A 24,919-nucleotide genomic window follows, 5' to 3' on the forward strand; every position below is an offset into this window, starting at 1 on the left:
AAATGTAAGAACCAGGTTCAAGTCCCACTGCGGCATCACAAACGGAACAGGAGGAAACGTGTGTGTGATGCCCTTAAGAAATCTATTAACAATAGGGGACTTGAACAAAAAAGGTTGATCAGGCAGCCTGAGAAAGGCTGAAAGGGCAGAAAGGTAGCCCTTGATAGTGCCCAGAGCAGAGCCCTGCTGGGCAAGAGAAAGAAGGAAGAGAAGGACCTCAGAAAGAGGGGCATTGAGGGGATCCACAGCCTTTGCTGTGCACCATGCCACAAATCTGTTCCAGCTGCAGGCGTATACCGACTTTGTGGAAGGACGCCTGGCTGCCAGAATGATGTTACAAACTTCAGGAGGCAAGTCAAATGGCCTCAACTGTCGCCGCTTGTCATGACCCCAGTGCTTGGTCCCACATTCGGCAAGGACAAGAAACGAATTTGCAAAGACCAGAGGTCATTCAATAAATACCCACACTGGTTGCGGCAAGTTCCTACCTGGAAGACCACTCTGAAAACCATTCTCAGGGTTTTGAGTCTGTCTTCATTTGCGCCCGCTATGCCATAGTGAGAAGACAAAGGTTCTCGCTCTAGTCTTCTGGAGCGCGAGACCAGTAACATCTATTCAGCGCATGCGCACTCTGGTAACTGCGCACTTCAACGGAAAAGATCGACGGAGAGAGCAGCGTTTTCTTCAGCGCGCATGATTTTGAATGCGTTTCTTCAGAGTTTCAGAGCAGTAGTGTTTTAGGAAAGTATTCAGAGTTATATCTTGTGTTTTCTACCCAGTGTGTGTGGTAATTTGTTTCTTTCACAAATTTATCTTCAGAGTTTCACTTGTCATCAGAGAACTTTCTCCTGTCAAGTTCAAGAGTAGAAGGAGTCGAATATATGTGAATTGCGTAATCTTTTGGAGGAACACCTTCTGTGAAGAGAGGGTTTCCATTCTTCAGAGCCAAGTAAGGAATTCCGTTACTAGTAAAATACAGCGCCACCTCAGCATACAGTGAGGAGCCATCCATTGTGACTGATTCAAAGGCGCTTCGAAAATTAACTAGACTGTAAGTGACTGTTCAAAGAATTTGCTTCCAAGATTATTAATGCTCAGTAGCACGTAAGAGACTTGGAGTTCAAATCAGAGACTGCTCATAATTCTTGTGAGAATTGAATGTAATCTGCTCTAAGTCTAAATTTCACAAAGGCTTGAAAAGACATTACTTTCAATTCCTCTTCAGTTCTTGAGCGGGACTGAAGCTCGTTTCAACTGATCAAAAACTAGCTCAGGCAAACGTTTGAGAGGGGCAAAGTCATTGGTGATTACGGTAAAGAGAGTAATATTTAAAGAATAATACAGTGTCAGAATTTACTAGTTTAGAATAGAATTACATTAATGTTCTTGTTACAGGTACTTCCAGGAGAAATAAACCGAAGAAAGACGAGTTCTGGTCGGTACCATCACCAGTGAAGTCTCTCTTGTTTGTCTTCCACTTCCCCTTTCCCTCCTGGTTGAATTCAGGAGACGAGTGTTTTAACCACTGTCTCCTGTGTTTGGTCAGGGGGTGTTGGGGACTAGCGTCTGTTCCTGGGGAGGTCGCTTTTGGTGTTCTGACAGATTGAAGTGCCAAGAGGCCTCTTTCTGAGGTGCACAGATCTCTCCCCGAGCAGACATGGCAGAAGGCTTAGATGTCAAGGCATTGGCCACAGTCTTAGATAGTATGCAAAAACAATTAAATAATTCATTGAAAGACAATAAAAATCTCAGGGCAGAGATAGAAAGGACTAGTCAAGAAAATTTACAAATAAAATTAAGATTAGATGAATTACTAGAAGCAGGTCCAAGTTTTAAGTCTTCGACAAGTCAAATTAGTAGCTCATCTCCCTCTGATATCTCTACCCAAGTAATTCATGCAGTCTCGCCCATCATTCCATTAGCCTCTCCTGAGAGATTTAGTGGGGATCCTCAGAAAGCTCAAATCTTTCTCACGCAATGTTCTTTACATTTTTTGTGTAGGCCAGTAATATTTGCTAAGGATCAATCAAAGGTGGCTTTCATTCTGTCGTATCTGACTGGTGACGCAGCTGCGTGGTCTATGTCTCTAGTCACAAAGGACGACCCCATTTTGTACAAGTTTGAGGAATTTAAAGTGGAGTTTTTGAGAATCTTTGATAGACGTTCAGCGTCACAAGCTACGGACAATGAATTACTGGATCTAAGACAAGGCAATAGAGACTTGGTGGCATATCTAGCCCAATTCAATAAATTGATTGTTGAAACTCAATGGCCGGAAGCTAAGAGAGCGGCCATCTTTTATCGAGGTTTAAAAGATGAACTTAAGGACGCTCTAGCGCAAATTCCCAAAAGACCCACAGAAGTATCCGAGCTTATTGATTTGGTTTTGCAAATGGATCATAGACTCCATGAACGGAAGAGTGAAAAGAGAAGAGATTTTCGTTTTCCTCCTCCTCGATTCGATCGTATGAAAATTGAGAGTCAAAAGGTTAACGAAAGTTCTCAGTCAGAGGAGCCCATGCAAATTGGGTCGATAAGAGGGCCTTTATCCAAAGAAGAAAAAGAGAGAAGAAGAGCGGGGCAATTGTGTTTGTATTGTGGATTATCGGGCCACTTTGTAAAAGATTGTCCAAAGAAGCCAAAGACGTCACAGCAAGTAAAAGATCGGCTTCACCTGTAGTCGGAGCTGCACAGGTGGAAGCAGAACCAAAGTCAGCTTCAAGTCCTCAACAGATAATTAATACTCTTCAATCATCTGCTCCTCATTTAGTAGTCTCATTCACTATCGAGTTTCGGAGTTACAAATTCAGTGAGGTCACCGTGATGATTGATTCAGGAGCAACGGGCAATTTTTGTGACATTAAGTATGCTCGACGGATTGGAATCCAATTCATACGGAAGAAAGTTGTAGAGCCAGTGAGAGCAGTAGACGGAACAAATTTATCTTCTGGCCCAATCACTCATGAAACTGAGAAGATTCAATTAACTGGGTTGAGGGGTCACACAGAAACTTTAATTTTTAATCTCATTGATGCTCCTCAGTTCCAGCTTATATTAGGTCTTCCGTGGTTAACTGAGCACAATCCACGCATTGATTGGGAGAAGAGAACAGTCATTATGGACTCAATTTTTTGTAAAGAAATTGTTTTTGTGATTCTCCTTCGGTCGAGGAAGACTCCCCAGCGCAAAAGTTGGCCGATCATCCAGCTCTAATTTGTTCAATTGAAACTCAAGAGATTCCAGCAGAATATCGAGATCTATCTGCAGTTTTTGATAAAAGAGAGGCTGAGAAACTTCCTCCTCATCGTCCGTATGATTGCAAGATAGAAATAGAACCGGGAGCAGTTCTTCCGTGTAGTCGCATCTATGCTTTAACAGAAGATGAGAACAAGTATTTAAAGACATATCTGGAGCAATATTTAGAGAATGGATTCATTCGTCCATCCAAGTCACCCGTTTCTTCACCTTTATTTTTCATCCCAAAAAAGAATGGTGTATTGAGAACCTGTATTGATTATAGAGCGCTCAATCAGGTAACAGTAAAGAATAGATATCCCCTTCCTCTTATTTCAGTGCTCCTGGACCAAGTAAAAGATGCCAAAATTTACACCAAATTAGACTTGCGTGGGGCATATCATTTGATTAGAATTGCTGCTGGTGATGAATGGAAAACTGCTTTTCGAACACGACATGGATTATTTGAGTATCAAGTAATGCCATACGGTTTATGTAATGCCCCAGCAGCTTTTCAACATTTTGTAAATGATATCCTGCGAGAATTTCTGGACAGAATAGCTGTGGTCTACATAGATGACATATTAATCTTTTCCAAAAATTTTCATGAACACATTTCCCATGTCAGATCAATTCTAATTCGATTACTTGAAAATCATCTCTATGTAAAATTGGAGAAATGTGCCTTCCATGTGGAAGAAGTGGAGTTTCTTGGATTTGTATTGTCTCCCAAAGGAGTCAGCATGGATATTTCCAAGGTCAAAGCAGTGCAAGATTGGCCTTCCCCTTCGTGTGTGAAAGAAATTCAGAGCTTTATTGGTTTCTCCAATTTTTATCGGAGATTCATTCCAGACTTCTCTCATAAGGTCAGTCCCATCACGCGTCTATTGAGAAAAGGAGTCAAGTTTGAGTGGGATGAAGAAGCGGAAACAGCCTTCCAATTTTTAAAGAGATCCTTCACCCAGGCTCCAATTCTATTACATCCCAGACCAGAAGAACCATTTTTTGTGGAGGCTGACGCCTCAGATGTAGCTATTGGAGGGATTTTATCTCAACGCCATCCGAATACAGGACAGTTGCACCCAGTGGCCTTTTACTCTCGGAAATTAACTCCTCCAGAATGCAACTATTCCATCTCAGATAAAGAATTGTTAGCCGTCAAAGCGGCCTTTCTTGAGTGGAGGCATTATTTACTTGGCGCAGCTCACAAGGTTACTGTATATACAGATCACCGTAATCTACAATTCTTAAAATCAGCAAGAACGTTGACAGCTCGTCAGCTTCGTTGGTCTTTGTTTTTCGCAGATTATAATTTTGTTATCACATTCAGACCAGGCACCAGTAATGTTAAAGCAGACGCGCTTTCCAGAATCGATTCCAATTCCAGAGATGTCAATCCTAAAGATCAATCGATAATTCCAGAGGAGAAGATAGTTGCCATGTCCATTACAACTGATTTCACTGAAGGGATTCAGAAAGCTCTATCTGCAGAAGAGATGAAAGAGTGGTCCGAAGAAAACTCCGTTAGAGAAATCCGGAAGGGTTTGCCTTACCATCAGAATAGTTTGTACCTTTGCAGATTATAATTTTGTTATCACATTCAGACCAGGCACCAGTAATGTTAAAGCAGACGCGCTTTCCAGAATCGATTCCAATTCCAGAGATGTCAATCCTAAAGATCAATCGATAATTCCAGAGGAGAAGATAGTTGCCATGTCCATTACAACTGATTTCACTGAAGGGATTCAGAAAGCTCTATCTGCAGAAGAGATGAAAGAGTGGTCCGAAGAAAACTCCGTTAGAGAAATCCGGAAGGGTTTGCCTTACCATCAGAATAGTTTGTACCTTCCCACGAAGGAATTACAGGAAAAGGCCTTGAAATCTTGCCATGATGGAACTTTAGCTGGTCACAAGGGAATTCAGAAAACCACAGAGTTGATTGAGAGAAATTTTTGGTGGCCGGAGATGAGATCACAGATACGACAGTATGTTACCACCTGCGAAAGATGCTTGAGAGGCAAATCTGATCGAAGGGCTCCCCTGGGACAGTTAATGCCTTTGCCAACCCCCCTCATCCTTGGCATACTGTGTCCATGGACCTTATTGTGGATCTCCCAGTTAGTCAAGGGTTGAATACAATATTAGTGATGGTGGACACTTTCTCTAAAATGGCTCATTTTGTAGCCTTAAAAGGTATCCCTTCAGCTTCTCAGTTAGCTCAAATATTTACTCAGCATATCGTCAGACTGCATGGCATTCCACAAGTCATAGTAACAGATCGAGGGTCACAATTTGTTTCCCACTTTTGGAAAGCCTTCACCAAAAGATTGGGAATAGATGCTCGTTTCTCAACCAGTTTCCATCCAGAAACTGATGGGCAAACCGAGAGAGTCAATCAAGAGCTTGAACAATATTTACAACTTTATTTAATGAATCAGGAGGAGGGATGGTCGGATTTAGTTTGGTCAGCTGAATTTGCCTACAATAATGCTCAACACTCCTCTACAGGTTTTTCTCCCTTTTATTTGAACTATGGTAGACATCCTAGTTTGACTCTAAGTAGGGAAGAGGCACCAGTCCCAGCAGTTGAGAGTTTTGTAGAAAAAATGCAAGAATCTATAAGTCAAGCCAAAGAAAATCTCGAAAAAGCCAAGAAAAGTTATAAGGCACAGGCAGATAAGAAGAGAAGAAAAAATTCTCCCTTCAGAGCAGGAGATAAGGTTTGGCTATCCACCAAACAACTTAGGTTAAAAGAAAACCGCAAGTTTCAACCCAGATTTATCGGACCATTTAAGGTAGATAAGATGATCAACCCTGTCTCAGTTAAAATTCACTTGCCATCATATTTGAAAGTCCACCCGGTCTTTCATGTATCTTTGATAAAGAAAAGTCCACAGCACTTAAGAATGCAATCCACGCCTAAACCTATAGAAGTAGATTCCGTAGATGAGTTTGAGATACATAAAATTCTAGATTCAAAAATCAGTAAAGGTAAATTACATTATTTGATCAGTTGGAAGGGTTTTGGTTCTGAAGAGAACTCTTGGGAGCCATTTGACAATGTTCATGCTCCTAGACTTGTGCAAGAATTTCATCAGTCAAATCCAAACAAGCCAAGAATGAAGGGACGCCTTTTGGTGGGGAGTACTGTCATGACCCCAGTGCTTGGTCCCACATTCGGCAAGGACAAGAAACGAATTTGCAAAGACCAGAGGTCATTCAATAAATACCCACACTGGTTGCGGCAAGTTCCTACCTGGAAGACCACTCTGAAAACCATTCTCAGGGTTTTGAGTCTGTCTTCATTTGCGCCCGCTATGCCATAGTGAGAAGACAAAGGTTCTCGCTCTAGTCTTCTGGAGCGCGAGACCAGTAACATCTATTCAGCACATGCGCACTCTGGTAACTGCGCACTTCAACGGAAAAGATCGACGGAGAGAGCAGCGTTTTCTTCAGCGCGCATGATTTTGAATGCGTTTCTTCAGAGTTTCAGAGCAGTAGTGTTTTAGGAAAGTATTCAGAGTTATATCTTGTGTTTTCTACCCAGTGTGTGTGGTAATTTGTTTCTTTCACGAATTTATCTTCAGAGTTTCACTTGTCATCAGAGAACTTTCTCCTGTCAAGTTCAAGAGTAGAAGGAGTCGAATATATGTGAATTGCGTAATCTTTTGGAGGAACACCTTCTGTGAAGAGAGGGTTTCCATTCTTCAGAGCCAAGTAAGGAATTCCGTTACTAGTAAAATACAGCGCCACCTCAGTATACAGTGAGGAGCCATCCATTGTGACTGATTCAAAGGCGCTTCGAAAATTAACTAGACTGTAAGTGACTGTTCAAAGAATTTGCTTCCAAGATTATTAATGCTCAGTAGCACGTAAGAGACTTGGAGTTCAAATCAGAGACTGCTCATAATTCTTGTGAGAATTGAATTTAATCTGCTCTAAGTCTAAATTTCACAAAGGCTTGAAAAGACATTACTTTCAATTCCTCTTCAGTTCTTGAGCGGGACTGAAGCTCGTTTCAACTGATCAAAAACTAGCTCAGGCAAACGTTTGAGAGGGGCAAAGTCATTGGTGATTAAGGTAAAGAGAGTAATATTTAAAGAATAATACAGTGTCAGAATTTACTAGTTTAGAATAGAATTACATTAATGTTCTTGTTACAGGTACTTCCAGGAGAAATAAACCGAAGAAAGACGAGTTCTGGTCGGTACCATCACCAGTGAAGTCTCTCTTGTTTGTCTTCCACTTCCCCTTTCCCTCCTGGTTGAATTCAGGAGACGAGTGTTTTAACCACTGTCTCCTGTGTTTGGTCAGGGGGTGTTGGGGACTAGCGTCTGTTCCTGGGGAGGTCGCTTTTGGTGTTCTGACACCGCTCAATCTCCAAGCATGGAGGTGGAGACTGGACAGGTTCGGGTGCAGGACCGTCCCCTGCTGCTGCGACAGAAGGTCCTCCTGAAGAGGCAGACAAACCGGGGGATTGACTGACATACTGAGTAGCTCTGGATACCAGTACCTTCTCGCCCAGTCCGGAGCCACAAGGATGACTTGGGCCCGGTCGCGCTTGATCTTCTTCAGCACTCTGGGCAGAAGTGGTATAGGCGGAAAGGCGTACAACAGACCGCAACTCCACTCGTGACAAAAAGCGTCTCCGAGCGAGTGCCGCCTTGGAAATTCCAACGCGCAGAACTGATTACATTGCGCGTTCTCTTCGGTGGCGAATAGATCTAACCAAGGCTCTCCCCATCGCTGAAAGAGACCTTGCGCCACGTCCGAGTTCAGACGCCATTCGTGATCCATCATGCACCAACGGCTGAGCTCGTCCGCCCTGGCGTTCAGAGAACCTGCCAGGTGTTGAGCCACCAGGGTCACGTCCTGGCGTTCCAGCCATTGCCAAAGGCTAAGAGCCTCTTGACAAAGGATCCACGACCCCACCCCGCTTTGTTTGTTGCAGTACCACATGGCGGTGGTGTTGTCCGTGAACACCTGCACTACACTCCCCCGGACAGAGGGGAGGAATGCCTTCAGTGCCAGACGAATCGCCCTGAGCTCCAACAGGTTGATGTGGAGCCGGGTCTCCGCCGGAGACCAGAGGCCTCTGATCTCCGCCTCTCCCATGTGGCCTCCCCAGCCCTGGAGGGACGCGTCCGTCACAACTACGTGCTCCGGTTGGGGAAGGGAGAGGGATCTGCCGTTGACCCAATCGCGGTCCGTAAGCCACCACTGCAGCTGTCTCGCAGTGCCCTCCGAGATCAGGACGTGGTCGGATAGGATGCCCTGATGCTGGGCCCACTGAAACTGCAGGTCCCACTGCAGAGCCCGCATCCGCAATGCACCAGTAGGATGCAGGAGGCCATCAGCCCCAGAAGCCGCAGCGTCAACCTGACCGAAACCCGGGATAACGGCTGAAAGATGGGAATCAGAGCCTGAATATCCCGGACCCGCTGTTCGGGCGGATAAACCCGAAACCGCGCCGAGTCCAGAACCGCTCCGATGAAGAGGAGCTTCTGAGAGGGGCACAGGTGTGACTTCGGCACATTGATGGAGAACCCCAGCTGGTGCAGGAGGTCTGCCGTCGTCTGGAGGTGGCTGACGACTGTCTGGGGCGAGCCCGCCTTCAACAACCAGTCGTCGAGGTAGGGGAAGACTGAAACCCCTAACCTGTGCAGATGAGCTGCGACCACCGCCATCACCTTTGTGAACACCCGTGGGGCGCTGGTAAGGCCGAAGGGGAGCACGGTAAATTGAAAGTGCTCGTGGCCAACCATGAACCGCAGGTAGCGCCGGTGGGCAGGCAGGACGGGGATATGAAAGTAAGCGTCCTGCAAGTCCAACGCTACCATCCAGTCTCCTGGGTCCAGGGCAGCCAGGACCTGAGCCAGTGTCAGCATCTTGAACTTCTCCTTCCGGAGGAAGCCGTTGACGTTCCGTAGGTCCAAGATAGGGCGTAGGCCCCCTTTGCCCTTCTTGGGAACCAGAAAGTAGTGGGAGTAGCAACCACACCCTACTTCTGGCCCAGGAACGCGCTCGATGGCCCCCTTGGCCAAGAGGGCCGTAACTTCCTCCTGCAGAAGTCGCAAATGATCCCCCGATACACGGTGGTTCTGAGGTGGCATGGCTGGAGGAGTCGCCACGAAGGGGAGGGAGTAGCCCCTTCGGACGATTTGCAGCACCCACCTGTCCGACGTGACAGTGCGCCAGTGGAGGTGGTGATGGTGAACCCTGCCTCCCACTGGCGTCACATGGGCCTGAAAGCACGGACTAGGAGGGTTTTGAGGCGGATGCTGCGGGGGAAGGTGTGGACTGACCTCGCCGCTGCCCTTGACCATCCGGACGGCGGTTCCCACGGCCGCCACCGCGTTGGGTATTGCCCTGCGGAGCATGGCTGGCGGCGCGTGTGGGCGCACCCCTTCCGTGGCCACGAAAGGAGTGAAAGGCAGCCGAGTGCTGGCGCTGGCCCAAGAGGCCCAAGGACTTGGCCGTAGCCCTGGAGTCCTTAAAGCGCTCAAGCGCATGGTCTGCCTTGTCGCCAAAGAGGCGACGGCCATCGAACAGCATGTCCATGAGTGTGCTCTGGACATCTGCCGAGAAGTTGGCGGACCTCAGCCAGGCGTGGCGTTTGACCGTCACCGTCGTTGCCATCGCTCTACCAAGCGAGTCGGTGGTATCCAGCCCACACCTGATGGAATACTTGGCTGCATCCCGGCCCTCCACAAGGGCTTGGCCGAGTTTGGTCCGTACCTCCAACGGACACTCTGGCAGCACTTCCGCGACCTTATCCCACACAGAGTGGGTGTAATGTCCCAAGAGGCAGGCGGTGTTGGAAGACCGCAGGCCTAGACTAAGGGATGAGAAGATCTTCTTCCCATACTGGTCATACCTCTTGGATTCCCTGTCCGGCGGGGCCGACGGGAATGCGGTCTGGGAATTGGAGGCCTGGATAACCAGGCTCTCGGGGGTAGGGTGGGAGGACAGGAAACATGGGTCGCCCGGGGCTGGGCGGTGGCGTCTGGCCACGTTCCTATCTACGGGCGAACCCGTAGCGGGCTTGGACCAAGTGCCCAGAAGAACGTCGGTCAAGGCCTCATTAAAGGGTAGCAGAGGCTCGGCCGAGCTTGACTGCGGTTTAAGGACCTCAGTGAGGAGGTTAGTCCTCACGGCCGCGACGGGGAGCTCAAGCTCATCAGCACCACACTATATGTTGCCCCCTCCTCCGAAGCCACGGTAGGAGGAGAGACAAATCCAGTGTCTGGAGAGGTGTCCAGGCCACTGACCTCCCCCAGGTCTCCTGTCCAGTCCTCATGAGACTGACACTCTCTGGTCAGAGGGTCTTCAGACCCCTCCCAGTCCTTTTCATCACCCATCTCCTGAAATTCAGGGTTCTCAACCAATGGGGCCTGTTCATAAAAGTGAAATTCACCAAACGACGTCTGGAGTGGCGCCCATCGGGGCCGTCCCGACGGCTGAACAGGAACGAAGGTAGGACCGGGGCCGGCGCCGCCCAAGGACGGCGCCGGAGACGACACCTGAGGGTCCGACACCGGGGAGGTCGTCAGATCCACCGGCGACGAACCAGATCCCGAAGGAGGACCAGCGGCGTCCTGCGGCGCCCGGCCCGAAGGCGCCGGCGGCGTCGGACCAACTGGACCCCTCAAAGGCGTCGGCGGCGTCGGGGCCGGAGCCGCCGATCCGCTAGGGCCCCCAGACGGGTCCGTTGGGCCCGGAGGCGCCGCGGAGCCCGTCGGAGGAGAGAGTTTCCTCATGGCCAGGCGGAAGCGCTCGATCTCCTTCTGCGACGCGTTCAGCCCAGGGACCGGAGGGTGTGGAGCTGCACGCGGCGTCCGCGACTCCGACGGAGCCGCGTGGGCGTTGTCACCCGAACCCCCGGCCGCATCGCGCGAGCGTCGGTGGGAGTCCGAGGAGCGATGACGCTGCTTGGACTTCTTGTGCCTCTTACCTGACGACGACTTCGACCCGGAGGAGTGCGGCCTACTCTCGGAGCTGTGGTGGCTCCGAGCCCGCGACCTGTCCCTCGACCTCCCATGGGATCGGGACCTCTCACGGCGCGGGACCGACTGCCGGAGTTCGAGGCGCCTACGGGACCGCTCCCGCCTGGCTTTCGAGGAGAGGGCCCGGCAGTCGGAGCAGGCCTTGTCGTCGTGGTCGACGCTCAAACAAGATAAACACACGCGGTGAGGATCCGTGACCGACATCAGACGGTCGCAATCGTCACAGTGCTTGAAGCCGGGCTTCCCTACGGCACCGTTCGGAGTCGAGAGACTTCGAAAAGCAATCAAAAATGATCAAAAAAGTTAGTCAAAAAATGACCAGGGTTACTGCTTTTTCCAGATCTGCGCTTGCTGGCGCGGAAAAAAGGAGAACTGACGTCAGCACGCGGAGGCGACGTTTTAAGTACTCCGAGGACGTCATCACGGCGCCGACGACCGACGCGGAGCCGCAGACGACGCCTACCGACGCGCAAGGGTACTTCTACGCAAAAATTTCCGGATCCAGTCTGACGCCTGGGGATATTCTAAGGTAAGGAAAATAATACTAACGTGTCTCTTTCAGATTCCCATTTGCTGCTCTCTGCTGCACTCTAGCGGAGTTACAATGCCACAACCTGGTCCTTAATGACTCAATTAGTGGCAGCTGCTACGTTTAGGCCCTTTTGGCACTTTTGGGATTCTGCTGCATTGACAGCCGCCCAGACATTTGGGACATAGGCCACTGAAGTCCAAGAAAAGGCCGGTTGGCTTGGGGGTCATGTGAGGGTGTGATTGGGATATACTGGGGTTATTCTGGTGATGCTTATCCCCTAATGTGATCTATGCACCCTGATTTATGTCTAATGTGACTTATGCTTGTGATGCCTATGACATATGTGTTTATGTTTAGGATGTTTAGATTTACAGTGCTCATGCTGGTAAGGCCTAGTGCATAATGTGTTTATGCTAATGAGGTTTGGGCCTAATGTGATTTATTGCCTAATGTAATGTTATGATATGTTATGGGGTCTAATGCCAATGTGATAATGCTGAGGTCATTATGGTACCAGTAGTTACTGGTTGTGTTCTACATTTACTTACCTGTTCTGATGGTTCTGACCGTGGCCCGATTGGCCTGGTCCTGTATATAATCCCCTGTGAGTATTGCCTGTGCCAGTTGGCACAGTGTAAATGTGTGATTAGGTTTCTAATGTGTTTATGATAATACAAAGGCTATTTTTGATATAACCTTGTTTGGAGTTTCTTTTGAAGTGTACCTAGTTTGTTGCTACTGTGTGTGTGTGTTGAGCAAATGCTTTACACATTGCCTCGGAGATATGCCTGACTGCTCGTGCCAAGCTACCAAGGGGGTGAGCAGGGGTTATCTTCACCGTGTAACTCCCTTGCCCTGACTAGAGTGGTGGTTTATGACTGGCTTTGGTGCAAGCCTTAGCAAACCAGAAATTCAATTTCTAACCTACATTTCTTAAAATCTTGCTGTCCGTTCCGTGTATCATATATATTTTATAGCCATTTACCTATGTACATTGTATCTTGTTTGGAAAAGGCCTTTTGTCTGTATCTGCAGCTCCAGGATTATGGTAATGGTAAGCAGGGAAGCACGTGACGTTACAGATTACCTAGTGAACTGCGAAGTCTCCAAATGTTATTGTCTGGGGTCTGTAATCTTCTTTTAACTTGGAAGAAAAACTCTACAATCATATGGAGCCAAACATTCGCAATCGTCCCTGTCCTCTCCTGCTCACACTCATTGCAACCAGCAAACGAAAACAAACAAAGTGTACAGGAACTCCAGTAAATGTGTTGCTGAGCAGGAGACTGCACAAGTTACTTAGCTCTTCTATTCATAGTAATAAACCATAAAGGTCTTTCATCAAAATGTTTTGAGCATTCAACTGCATTTAAAAGTTACATTTTAAACACATGCAAACAAGTCTGCACCAAAAATACATATACCAGACATTTGTACTATGTTACACTTTTTAGAAGGTCTATTTCATCTCTGTTAAGCAGAGATACCTTTTCAGGCATTCATGTCAATAGCTCCTGTATGAATTGAATCTCCCACAATACACCAAGGCTGTTGCCCTCATGATGGGTGTTTCATCTTGCATAAATTCACCAAGAGGCTTTATAGAAATAGGATTGTTAGACACCAAGTTACTTACCTCTGGGGGGCACTGGAGTAAAGGGAATACTCTGGGACAACCTCATCAAATTGTTTCTTTCAATAGCTGCATAAAAGGGAAATACCTGTTAATTATAGTTGAAACAATTTAAAATAAAGGATACTGCCATAAAAACTGATCAGTTTACTCACCAGTGTAGTAAAACGTTATGTCCATGATTGGTTTGAAAGGTGACTCTGTCTCTGGAAAAATAAAAGCAGTTTTGTAGGCTCACACTTCAGCGCCACAAAAAAAATCTAAGCAAGACTGTTTTTTTCTATATGAAGATCCTCTTTTTGTGTTTGAATAGGCATTTGTAAGCAGATAAGCAATAGTGTATGTATGTGAAAACTGGGATTTTATGTTTGAGAAACTCACACAAATGTAATGTTCGTCCCACTACAACAAATTCATCTACTCCTTCTGTGATGGTTCCTGACCCCGTGCTATTCTGGAATCTATTTGGTAATACAACAGAAGATACAATAGAAGTGCTCACTGTCGGAGTTATCAATCTTCTGAATTAATTCAGAATATTTTAAGCTAAATAGACAATCAACAAAAACGTTATTATGAAAGGAATAGTATACTGTCAAAGACTGATTAGGCTTATTTGGAAGCTATTTTATGGGTAATAGTCTTTTTTGAAGTTAGAAAGCATACAAGTACTTTATACGACACATTCTCAAAATTTCTACAATTGATTTAGTCATTTGTGACGGATATAAAGATGTAACTGCATAGAGAAAATAGAGAGTCCGGAAGTGCCTTAGTGTTCAGTGGCAAAAATATTAGAAACTACAGCCAATAAGTAATCTAAATTATTAAATAACAAGTCACTAATGATATGGATTCTACGAAACCAGTTTCTTAATGTGAAGTATGTTTCTTTAAACATACATGGGTTGCAGTAGTGCTTTGATGACAAGTACTTATTCATTATAGAGGCCTACAGATCGTTTTCCGAAAATGCACATTAATTTCAACAAAAACACAAACAAATCTCTCACTCCCCTCGTAAACGTCATTGAGAAACTGTATTTAACTCTCATGGTCCTTCAGAGGCTCAAGTCTCAAGTTGTCCATATTAGGTCGGACTATTTAATCTACTTTAATAATTCTCTTTGCACTGTGGTACTTTTAGTCTGGTTTAAAATGGGAAAAACAAAATCATGACTACTAACTGAAAAAAGAATCATTTTGTTAAAACACGAAAGTATGAATAAAGTAATTGTAGTTTAGCAAAACACAGTTACGTTCGTTGAAATAAAGGAAGCAATGGGCCATCAGGTGATCATCTTCAGAAAAAACAAAAGACAACCGCTGATATATTACTTGGGAACATTGGTAAATATGGTTATACACACAATTTCAAGTGAAGTCTGAAACAAGAAAAATGCCTGCTGTGTGTGTGTATATATATATATATATATATATAAATATATATATATATATATATATATATCAGCATACAAATCCTGCCATATATATATATTCAAGATACCGTAACTCATAGTGAAGGTTACAAGTATCAAGAGAACCCAAGTGTCGTTTGGAACCTTGGGTAAGCTTCTGCATACAGAACACTGGTCCCAAGTCCATATGTATCATAATAAATGTACAAATACATTGTATTAGGAATTATATAGTGCGTATTACTGCTAACGGGGCATTGAACCGCTTTACAGCGAGTAGCACACAACTCCGAAACCCAAGGTTAGTGGTCAACCTAGTGGTTATTGTTGGTTACTGCGATTAATCATGTGCTCCCAAGAACAATTGTATGCATTTACTCCAGTTACTTTGTAATATATTAATACCAGGTATGAGCAGTCGTTAGTGGGGGCTATTAGATAGGCTGGTGGATATTAGGCAATGTTAGATTACAGGGATAGCGTTTTAAAGAGGAGAGGTTTTGATCTATGAAAGGAGGTATAAAAAAAATACAGGATTTTCAATAGAGAATGAGACTTAGAGGAGACTATTCTCAGAAATAGAAGTTATACAGAGAATGAAAGGTAAGAAGAGGCTCACTCTGAAGAAAGGAGAGGAATCAAGTTGGAGTAAGCTATGGTCAATTGTCCATGCAGAATTTAAGAGTATAGTGGGAGATGACTTTCTGAGCTAGCAAGCAATAGGAGAATTTAAGCTGTAAAATACAAAAAAAGAACCAATGTTATACATAGTGCTCCATATCCAGGGCAGAGATGTATATCAGTTCTTGTGTTATATATCTGGATGCAATAACAGAAAGCTCAGAAAGGCACCAAAATACCCGTGGAGTGGTACACAATGGGAATTACAGAAAATGTTTACATGTTAAAGCCACACAATTATGTAAACCATGCCCCTTTTAGAAACCCCCATTTCATTCCACTTAATGCCCTGATCCTGGCAGTTAATACTTCCTTGCCTGTAGGTGTAGAGCGGCCCCAACATCAAGTTCACCACTCTGAACAGGGAGAAATTGTTTATCCAAAAGCACGTTGCATTCTAAAAACTTGTATTTCTGCATTAATGGGGGTTTAAATATCTCAGCATGGAAAGTGCTGTCAGCCGAAAAGCCAGGATGATATGGAGTCACCAAGCAGCAAGTTTTTCAGCCATAACTGGCCTTCCTTTCTTTACCATCTGCAGGGCGCTTTCAAATTATCCTCTAATATAAGGTGCTGGGGCTTTCAGCCCCATACTTTTAAAGTGGTCTGGGCTGAAAAGCAGTCAGAGCTTGCATGTGCCACACAAAACACAGAGCTGACAATTCACCTGCAATTCACACTAAGCAGGTCCTTAGAAATATAACAAGACTAATGTTGTATAGCTCCTATATATCCTTATATCGTGTTAAGTTAGCATAGGTACATTTGAGATTTAAACGCCATTTTTCCTTTCTTGCAACTTCTGCACACGACCCTTAATTGTTGACTTAGCTTTCGACCTAGTGGTTTGCCGTGGTGTATGTGAGAATAATATGTTAGTGCTCTGATATCAGTTTTGTTTGTTAAACCATGTCTGCACGGAGAGTGCTGAAGTTTCAGGAGCAACACGATATGGAATTGTTATGAGGTCTGATCTCCACGCCTTCATAGTCATAACACAAGTGCAGCCTTTGCCAACTTGGGGTTGAGGCGGGATTGATATTGCTTTGCACGAGAATTGTTAACACACTTGATGCGGTGCACATGCAGAGAGAGCTGGTGTATGCTGATGTGATTCCTTCATGCTAGGACACTAAGGTATGGGCCCGCCCTAAAACAACCCAAAGAGACCTTCTTAGCTAATAATATAATATATGTGTTAGGGAGGGTGAGATATAAGTGTTGTTAACTCTTATTCATTACAGCATGTTAACATGCTGTCACCATTCGCTTTTTATGTCTTAGTAACTATGCTGATAATTTTGCTACTGATAATAAGTAATGACACCACCATAGGTAATCTAATGGGCAATCACCCATTGGTGTCATTTAGGAAGGCTAAATCCATGCGGGCAGAACTAGTTTGCAATGCCCCGGCAGTTAAAAAGAAGAAAAACTGGCTGCAATCACAAACCGGGTTCAAAAAATGCAGTAAATGCAAGGCATGCACGCACGGTGTAAACACAACCAGTGTGATGACACCATTCAGAAAAAACCCACTGACTATTAGAGATCAGTTTTCCTGCAAAACCGAATTCGCAGTGTATGTTCTTACATGCGAATGTGGGAAACGGTATGTAGGATCCACCATCCATCAAGCACACGTCAGGATACTACAGCACTTGCGTGCTATAAATAACAAAGACCAAACCTACCCAGTAGCGCGCCATATCCATGAAGCACATGGTGGAGATTCGTCTGGTCTAACATACTTTGTTATTGACAACATTCCCAAAAATGTGAGAGGCGGGAACCGCAAATTGGCCCTACGCCGATTGGAATCAAGATATATAATCCTCTTGAATTCCAAGATCCCGTCAGGGCTGAATGCTGATGAAGCCCTTACTGTCCATATTTAGTAGCCTCCTCCCTTCCCCCAGTACCCGTGAAGTACGTTTCACCATCGTTCAATTCACTACACTCACTAGACTGCGGTCGAGCACAAGTAAACACATATCATATGCACTAAGGCATACAATCGCAATAACGAATCTCCGAGGCACACCCTGTCATCCCGCGCTTACCTGAGCTAAACCATCAGGGTAGGTACATACCCGTAACCGTAGTTTCCCACCGGCACTATGCCGCAATTAGAAACCGCGCCTTAGACCGACACAACTCTCGAGCATACTGTCTCCGCGCATTAGGAAGCAAACCAGAGTTGTCGGCATGGTTGCTAAGGTTATACTCACAACAATAGCCCTTAGCCAATCAGGGACCCACACGTCTCCCAGTTTACTGAAGCCGACGTATCAGAATCCTTAAAGTTTAACGAGGGCGGACATGGGAGGGCGTAATGTGGATGACACAATTAGGACGGAGATTTGTTTACATGAACTTGTAGAAATAGCCTCAGTGTACGATCAGTATTTTTCACTCGTCTAAGGGCAAAACTGACAATGTAAGATGTGATAGTATTTTTGACATGACGTAATGTTTAAATATCGCACAAGGGGTTAAACTGTATGAATACACTACGGCCATGCAGTTAATGTGCCTATTGTAGATAACTGTGACGTCACTAGCCAGGATGTAATTGAATCACCTTAGCAACAAGTAATGCTAATTATGTGTGTGACGTCTGTGCTCCAAACGCTGTTTGTATATATAAGTGCACTGTGAGATGGTCAGATGTTAGTGAGCAAGGCGGGAGTAAGCCGCCGAAACGTGTCTGAGCAGAAGCTGTAACTGAGAATAAAACGCTTGAATATTGATACACGGAGTCAGCGCCTTCTTTTGATGGAAAGTTTGGTATGGTGAAAATATATATATATATATATATATATATATATCAGCATACAAATCCTGCCATATATATATATTCAAGATACCGTAACTCATAGTGAAGGTTACAAGTATCAAGAGAACCCAAGTGTCGTTTGGAACCTTGGGTAAGCTTCTGCATACAGAACACTGGTCCCAAGTCCATATGTATCATAATAAATGTACAAATACATTGTATTAGGAATTATATAGTGCGTATTACTGCTAACGGGGCATTGAACCGCTTTACAGCGAGTAGCACACAACTCCGAAACCCAAGGTTAGTGGTCAACCTAGTGGTTATTGTTGGTTACTGCGATTAATCATGTGCTCCCAAGAACAATTGTATGCATTTACTCCAGTTACTTTGTAATATATTAATACCAGGTATGAGCAGTCGTTAGTGGGGGCTATTAGATAGGCTGGTGGATATTAGGCAATGTTAGATTACAGGGATAGCGTTTTAAAGAGGAGAGGTTTTGATCTATGAAAGGAGGTATAAAAAAAATACAGGATTTTCAATAGAGAATGAGACTTAGAGGAGACTATTCTCAGAAATAGAAGTTATACAGAGAATGAAAGGTAAGAAGAGGCTCACTCTGAAGAAAGGAGAGGAATCAAGTTGGAGTAAGCTATGGTCAATTGTCCATGCAGAATTTAAGAGTATAGTGGGAGATGACTTTCTGAGCTAGCAAGCAATAGGAGAATTTAAGCTGTAAAATACAAAAAAAGAACCAATGTTATACATAGTGCTCCATATCCAGGGCAGAGATGTATATCAGTTCTTGTGTTATATATCTGGATGCAATAACAGAAAGCTCAGAAAGGCACCAAAATACCCGTGGAGTGGTACACAATGGGAATTACAGAAAATGTTTACATGTTAAAGCCACACAATTATGTAAACCATGCCCCTTTTAGAAACCCCCATTTCATTCCACTTAATGCCCTGATCCTGGCAGTTAATACTTCCTTGCCTGTAGGTGTAGAGCGGCCCCAACATCAAGTTCACCACTCTGAACAGGGAGAAATTGTTTATCCAAAAGCACGTTGCATTCTAAAAACTTGTATTTCTGCATTAATGGGGGTTTAAATATCTCAGCATGGAAAGTGCTGTCAGCCGAAAAGCCAGGATGATATGGAGTCACCAAGCAGCAAGTTTTTCAGCCATAACTGGCCTTCCTTTCTTTACCATCTGCAGGGCGCTTTCAAATTATCCTCTAATATAAGGTGCTGGGGCTTTCAGCCCCATACTTTTAAAGTGGTCTGGGCTGAAAAGCAGTCAGAGCTTGCATGTGCCACACAAAACACAGAGCTGACAATTCACCTGCAATTCACACTAAGCAGGTCCTTAGAAATATAACAAGACTAATGTTGTATAGCTCCTATATATCCTTATATCGTGTTAAGTTAGCATAGGTACATTTGAGATTTAAACGCCATTTTTCCTTTCTTGCAACTTCTGCACACGACCCTTAATTGTTGACTTAGCTTTCGACCTAGTGGTTTGCCGTGGTGTATGTGAGAATAATATGTTAGTGCTCTGATATCAGTTTTGTTTGTTAAACCATGTCTGCACGGAGAGTGCTGAAGTTTCAGGAGCAACACGATATGGAATTGTTATGAGGTCTGATCTCCACGCCTTCATAGTCATAACACAAGTGCAGCCTTTGCCAACTTGGGGTTGAGGCGGGATTGATATTGCTTTGCACGAGAATTGTTAACACACTTGATGCGGTGCACATGCAGAGAGAGCTGGTGTATGCTGATGTGATTCCTTCATGCTAGGACACTAAGGTATGGGCCCGCCCTAAAACAACCCAAAGAGACCTTCTTAGCTAATAATATAATATATGTGTTAGGGAGGGTGAGATATAAGTGTTGTTAACTCTTATTCATTACAGCATGTTAACATGCTGTCACCATTCGCTTTTTATGTCTTAGTAACTATGCTGATAATTTTGCTACTGATAATAAGTATACTTGTATTATCTAAGATACTGCGCCTGAGAAGACGGCATTAGTAAATAAACATTTCAAATGCACATGTGTCTTCTTTACTCCATGTTCTGGTTTGTAATGATAATATAACGAAAGAGTGTTCATGAGTCCCACGTACCCTGAGGTACTGTAAGTTCATGTTCTGGTTTGTCTAAACATTGGGAGTTAGATATGTCCAATGAGACACTGTAGCTAGCTCGGTAAGGGGTGAGTTGGTTGCTAAGGTAAGTTTTGGGACACCCTAATTTGCCGAGGTTCCACTCCTCTGTGCACAGTTCTGTGTGAGTACAGAAACCCTGCAACATGGCGCCCAACGGTTTCGGTGGTCTTATATCATGACACTCGAGTAGTTTATCGTTCATGCCTTAACCCCTTCACATCCGTTTCCGGAAAACGGGGTGTCGGTGAAACCTACCTATTTTTTGAAATAGGTCTTTATTCAAGCTTGATTCTTTCTTAAACGGTTTCTTTGAATTACTACCCAGTTGTGCTACAAAGTATTCTTTGTGTGTTCTTGTTTCCAGTGTTGTCATGGCGGCGGTGGCTATTGCGCAGCATAGTCGCGTAGCGGTACGCAACCATCTTCAGACGTACCAGGTCCCAGTAGATGGGATGGCTGTGATTTTCGTGGTATGTGCAGATCCGGCGTTTCCTTACGAGTTGTTTTACTCTTGGGTTACGTTTCCGGCTGTGGACGCTAATTCTGGTTTGTTCCACTCCTACACCGCCTCGGATGTCCCAGCTGAATATACGCCGTACAGGGCATTGGAAATACCAATTGATCATTGGCAGCATCGAGTTTGGTTTGATGGCGCCCTCCCCCACTCTTTGTCCGCTGCGAGGTTAGGTCCACTCTCAATTCCAGGTACAAATTGGCCTGCGTTGGGTGGCTTTACCCCGCACCCGAATCACGGGGCTTGTACCCTGGCAGAAATTCGCAGGCTACATGTTGTTTCCATTTCCGTGATTCGTGCTTTAGTGCAATACATCGGTCGACATCTTCCTGGTGGTCCCCAGGGGGGTGCGGCCGCTCCCATGGAACGAGGCGGAATGCGTCTCAATCCAGTGATGGTTAATTCGGTTTTTGGTGCGCGTCCTGTTGACAACGATGACTTCCCATTCTGGCTAGCAGAGAAGTTTGATCAACTGGAGGCGGTTTTTCCGAATTCTACTCCTGCTGATAAACATAGAATGTTAACGATTACTCTACCGAAGGATATTACTCCTGAACTTGCTGACTGTGAAAGCTGGGGAAAAACTTTTGCGGCAGTTTATACGAGGTGCTTCGGCACCCCGTCTATGAATGCTCTGCCTGAAATCATTAGACGTGTTCAGAATGATCACGGTCCAGAGGCAGCGGTTGAATTGGGTATGCGCCTGTGTGGTTCTTTTGAGATTGTAAGTGATCTCATTCTCTCCAATGTTAAAGGAGATGCAGTTAACTTTCAGGTGTCGAATGCTTTGGCTGCTCTGCCCGATGCCGACAAACCCCGCCAGTTAGCAAAGATTGTGGTGGCCGCTTATAAGACAATTGGCCGCACAAGTAGAGGTCTGAAATATTTTCCAGTGAAGGATAAAAAACAACCTCAGGGACAATCTGCAGTGACAGATGTCCAGCCCAAGTCCAAAAAACAGAATTGGCCTAAAAAACAGACACAGGGGAAGCAGACTAGGCAAACTCAGGATCCTGTTCCTGCAATACAAGCTCCTGCGCCGACAGACAGAGTTTATGATTTGCGCGATCGCGCGATGATTAAATCACCTGATCGTTTTCAGGGTTCTGATCAACGCTCTCCTCGTTCCTTTCAGGAAACATCGGCCCAGAAGACCGGTGGTGGAGGAGGGGGTGGACGTGGACGCGGTGGCCAGCAAGGACGTGGTCAGTCCCGCCAGACAGACGGCGCAGTGAAGCAGGAGGATTCTACGCCTAAGCGTCCGCAGTTTGCGAAGAAGAAAGTCGCGGCCTTAACAGCGCATAGATATGCCACAGATAGTGAGAACGCGGCTTCGGAATCTGACGTGGGCTCTGACCTTGCTGGACAGCGCGGCGGAGATTACCATAGTCAGAGAGGCGCTCCGTCCACTACTGAGGGTGACAGCGACTGAAGTTTTTGTTGTTATAGAAACAGCCGATACGAGATTGGCTCCCCCTGAAAGACTTTTTGAAATTGTCCTGTTAATTGAAGGTGACATACAGCGTACTGTCAGAGGGGTATTTTGGGAGAACCTTTCGTCTACGTACGACATTTTGCTTTCCGAGGCTGACTGGCCCCCACCTTTTGTGCTCGCAGCGCCGCGAGGGGAGGAGGTAATCCTTCCCAGTTTCGCGCACACTGTCTCAACTGAGCATGCGCAGCATTTTGCAGAAGAGTGGGCTCGTGCTCTTGCACCGGCTCTCTACCGCAACCAATGTGGTTGGGACAAATTGTCCCCATGCCACGAAATTCCTTTGCGGTCTGAGCCGCAGCCTCAGCCTCAATATCCCGTACGGCGTGAAGCTAAGGCGGCCGTCGCAGAAATCCTTGAACAATTGGAATATCAGGGAGTTATTGAAACGTGTGTGTCACCAATGAATAATCCCCTTTTTACTGTGACCAAACCTGACGGATCATATCGTTTGGTATTGGATTACCGGCATTTGAACTCGCATTGCCGTAACTGTGCAGTACAGAATACTCACGGCTCTGCCCTAGTGGATAGTCTAGTGCGTAAGCGTTTCAAGACAACGCTTGACATTTCCAATGGTTTTTATGCCCACAGACTGGATGGCTTTAGCTCCCAATGGACAAGTTTTACGTCCGCTGGTGTGCAAAAATGCTTCCGGCGACTCCCAATTGGCTACAAAAATAGTCCTGGGGTCTTCACCTCCAGAATAGTCACACTATTGGAGGGAATCGATCCGGATGCATGTTCTTATGTGGATGATATTTATCTCACAGACGACGAAATTTGGATGCATCTGTGTCGAGTGAATTCCATAATTTGTACCTTTGCAGACATGGGTTACAAATTTAATTTTGCAAAATCGCACATTGCAGAACACACAGTGTTGTTTTTGGGCTATGAGCTCAACAATGAAGGTAGAGGTTTGGCTCCTCACTTCTTAGAGAAGTGCGCACAATTGCGCGCGCCAACAACACTGAAAAAATTACAATCTTTACTGGGCTTTTTGAATTTCGGCAGAACTTACATTCCGGATTATGCCCAGCGTATCAAGCCTTTGTATGCTTTGATACAACCAACTTTCTCAAAATCATGCTGGCTGCCTGAGCATTCAGCCATTTTGCAATCCTTGCAGGCTGATCTGCTCGCTTCGAAATATTTACTGACTCGTGATAACCACACCAACCTGGTAATAAGAATAATTCCCGGGACAGTGGGTTTCACATACCTCACTTTTAATGAAGGTGACACAGTACCTATCGCTTACAAGTCACACTTGTACACTTCGGCTGAGATGCGGTTTCCCACAGTGGAAAAAGTTTTTACTGCTGTACAGATGGCAATTCTAAAAGAACGAGCACTGTCTCAGGGGAAACGCATGCTAGTGGTAACACCCTGTCCTCATTTGGAGGCAGTCACGAAAGCCAGTGTACCGAATTCAAAGGCTTTGCACCCTCGGTGGATTCAGTGGGCAGCGTCATTGTCATCCACGGATGTCATGTTTATTTTTGACGCTTCCTTACGGTCGCAGGAGTACTTGCAGTATGAATTCGTTCATCCTGCTCCTCTGGCTATGCGACCTTTGGAGGACTTCCATTGCATCATTTACACTGATGGGTCGGCGCAGGTTGCGCATGGCTCTAAACATGCCTACGTTTCCGCATGCGCCATTGTGGTCGGTGCTATGTTGAATGATGAGTTCGTTTCCAGGGAAGTGCACACGTTGCCCCTGGGCGATTGCACCGCACAATTGGCAGAGCTTCGTGCTCTCTTACTAGCTTTGGAGTATGCAGATCCAAGTGTTACTACTCTAATTGTAAGTGATTCTTACTACTGTGTCCAGTCTTACAATGAAAACTTGTTAATTTGGATTCAAAATGATTTTCATGATTCCAAGGGTAGCACAATAAAACATAAAATGATCTGGGTTCGAGTGGCAGAGCTTAAGGCTATGTTGCCACTCGTTTATGTGATTCATACTCTCGGTCATCAGCGCGTAGGAGTTCACGCTGTTGGCAACTCGCTTGCTGATGAAGCGGCGAAATCAGCAGTATCTACATACTTAGTTGCAGCAGTTACTAGGTCTAAAACCAAGATTGATAGCGACATCTTGGCAGCGATTGCTGCCTCTGAGAAGGGAAGTAAACATCCTTCGGGATTCCCTTCGAAGTATAAATACCACTTAAGTCCCGAAAAGGTTCCTTTTGTGACAATTCCTGATGTTGGGGAACGGCTGATTCCCAACTCGGATCGCAGAACAGACTTGATTACAGCGGCTCATGAAGGTGTGGCGTCTGCGCATGCGGGCGTCTCAGCCACTGTAACGCAACTACAACAACGTTTCTGGTGGCGGGGACTGTACAAACAGACGCGTGATTATGTCCTTCTTTGTGACATATGCCAGCAGATTAAACCTTCAACTGCTACGCGTCCGCCACAGACTCAGTTG

General features: G+C 45.5%; 1 protein-coding gene across 2 annotated transcripts in view; it reads right to left on the bottom strand.

Annotated features, from left to right (window-relative positions):
- Positions 1-24,919, bottom strand: part of LOC144826433 (transient receptor potential cation channel subfamily M member 7-like) — a 1,864,676-nt gene that overhangs the window by 221,270 nt on the left and 1,618,487 nt on the right. For both annotated transcript variants that reach the window (XM_078684758.1, XM_078684759.1), the window contains 2 exons: positions 13,561-13,611; positions 13,409-13,474 (listed from right to left, as the gene is read on the bottom strand). In XM_078684758.1, coding sequence (XP_078540884.1) covers positions 13,409-13,474; positions 13,561-13,611 — 117 coding nt within the window. The remainder of the gene's footprint in view (positions 1-13,408; positions 13,475-13,560; positions 13,612-24,919) is intronic.

The sequence above is a fragment of the Lissotriton helveticus genome, chromosome 3_2, assembly GCF_964261635.1.
Source record: "Lissotriton helveticus chromosome 3_2, aLisHel1.1, whole genome shotgun sequence".
NCBI lineage: Eukaryota > Metazoa > Chordata > Amphibia > Caudata > Salamandridae > Lissotriton > Lissotriton helveticus.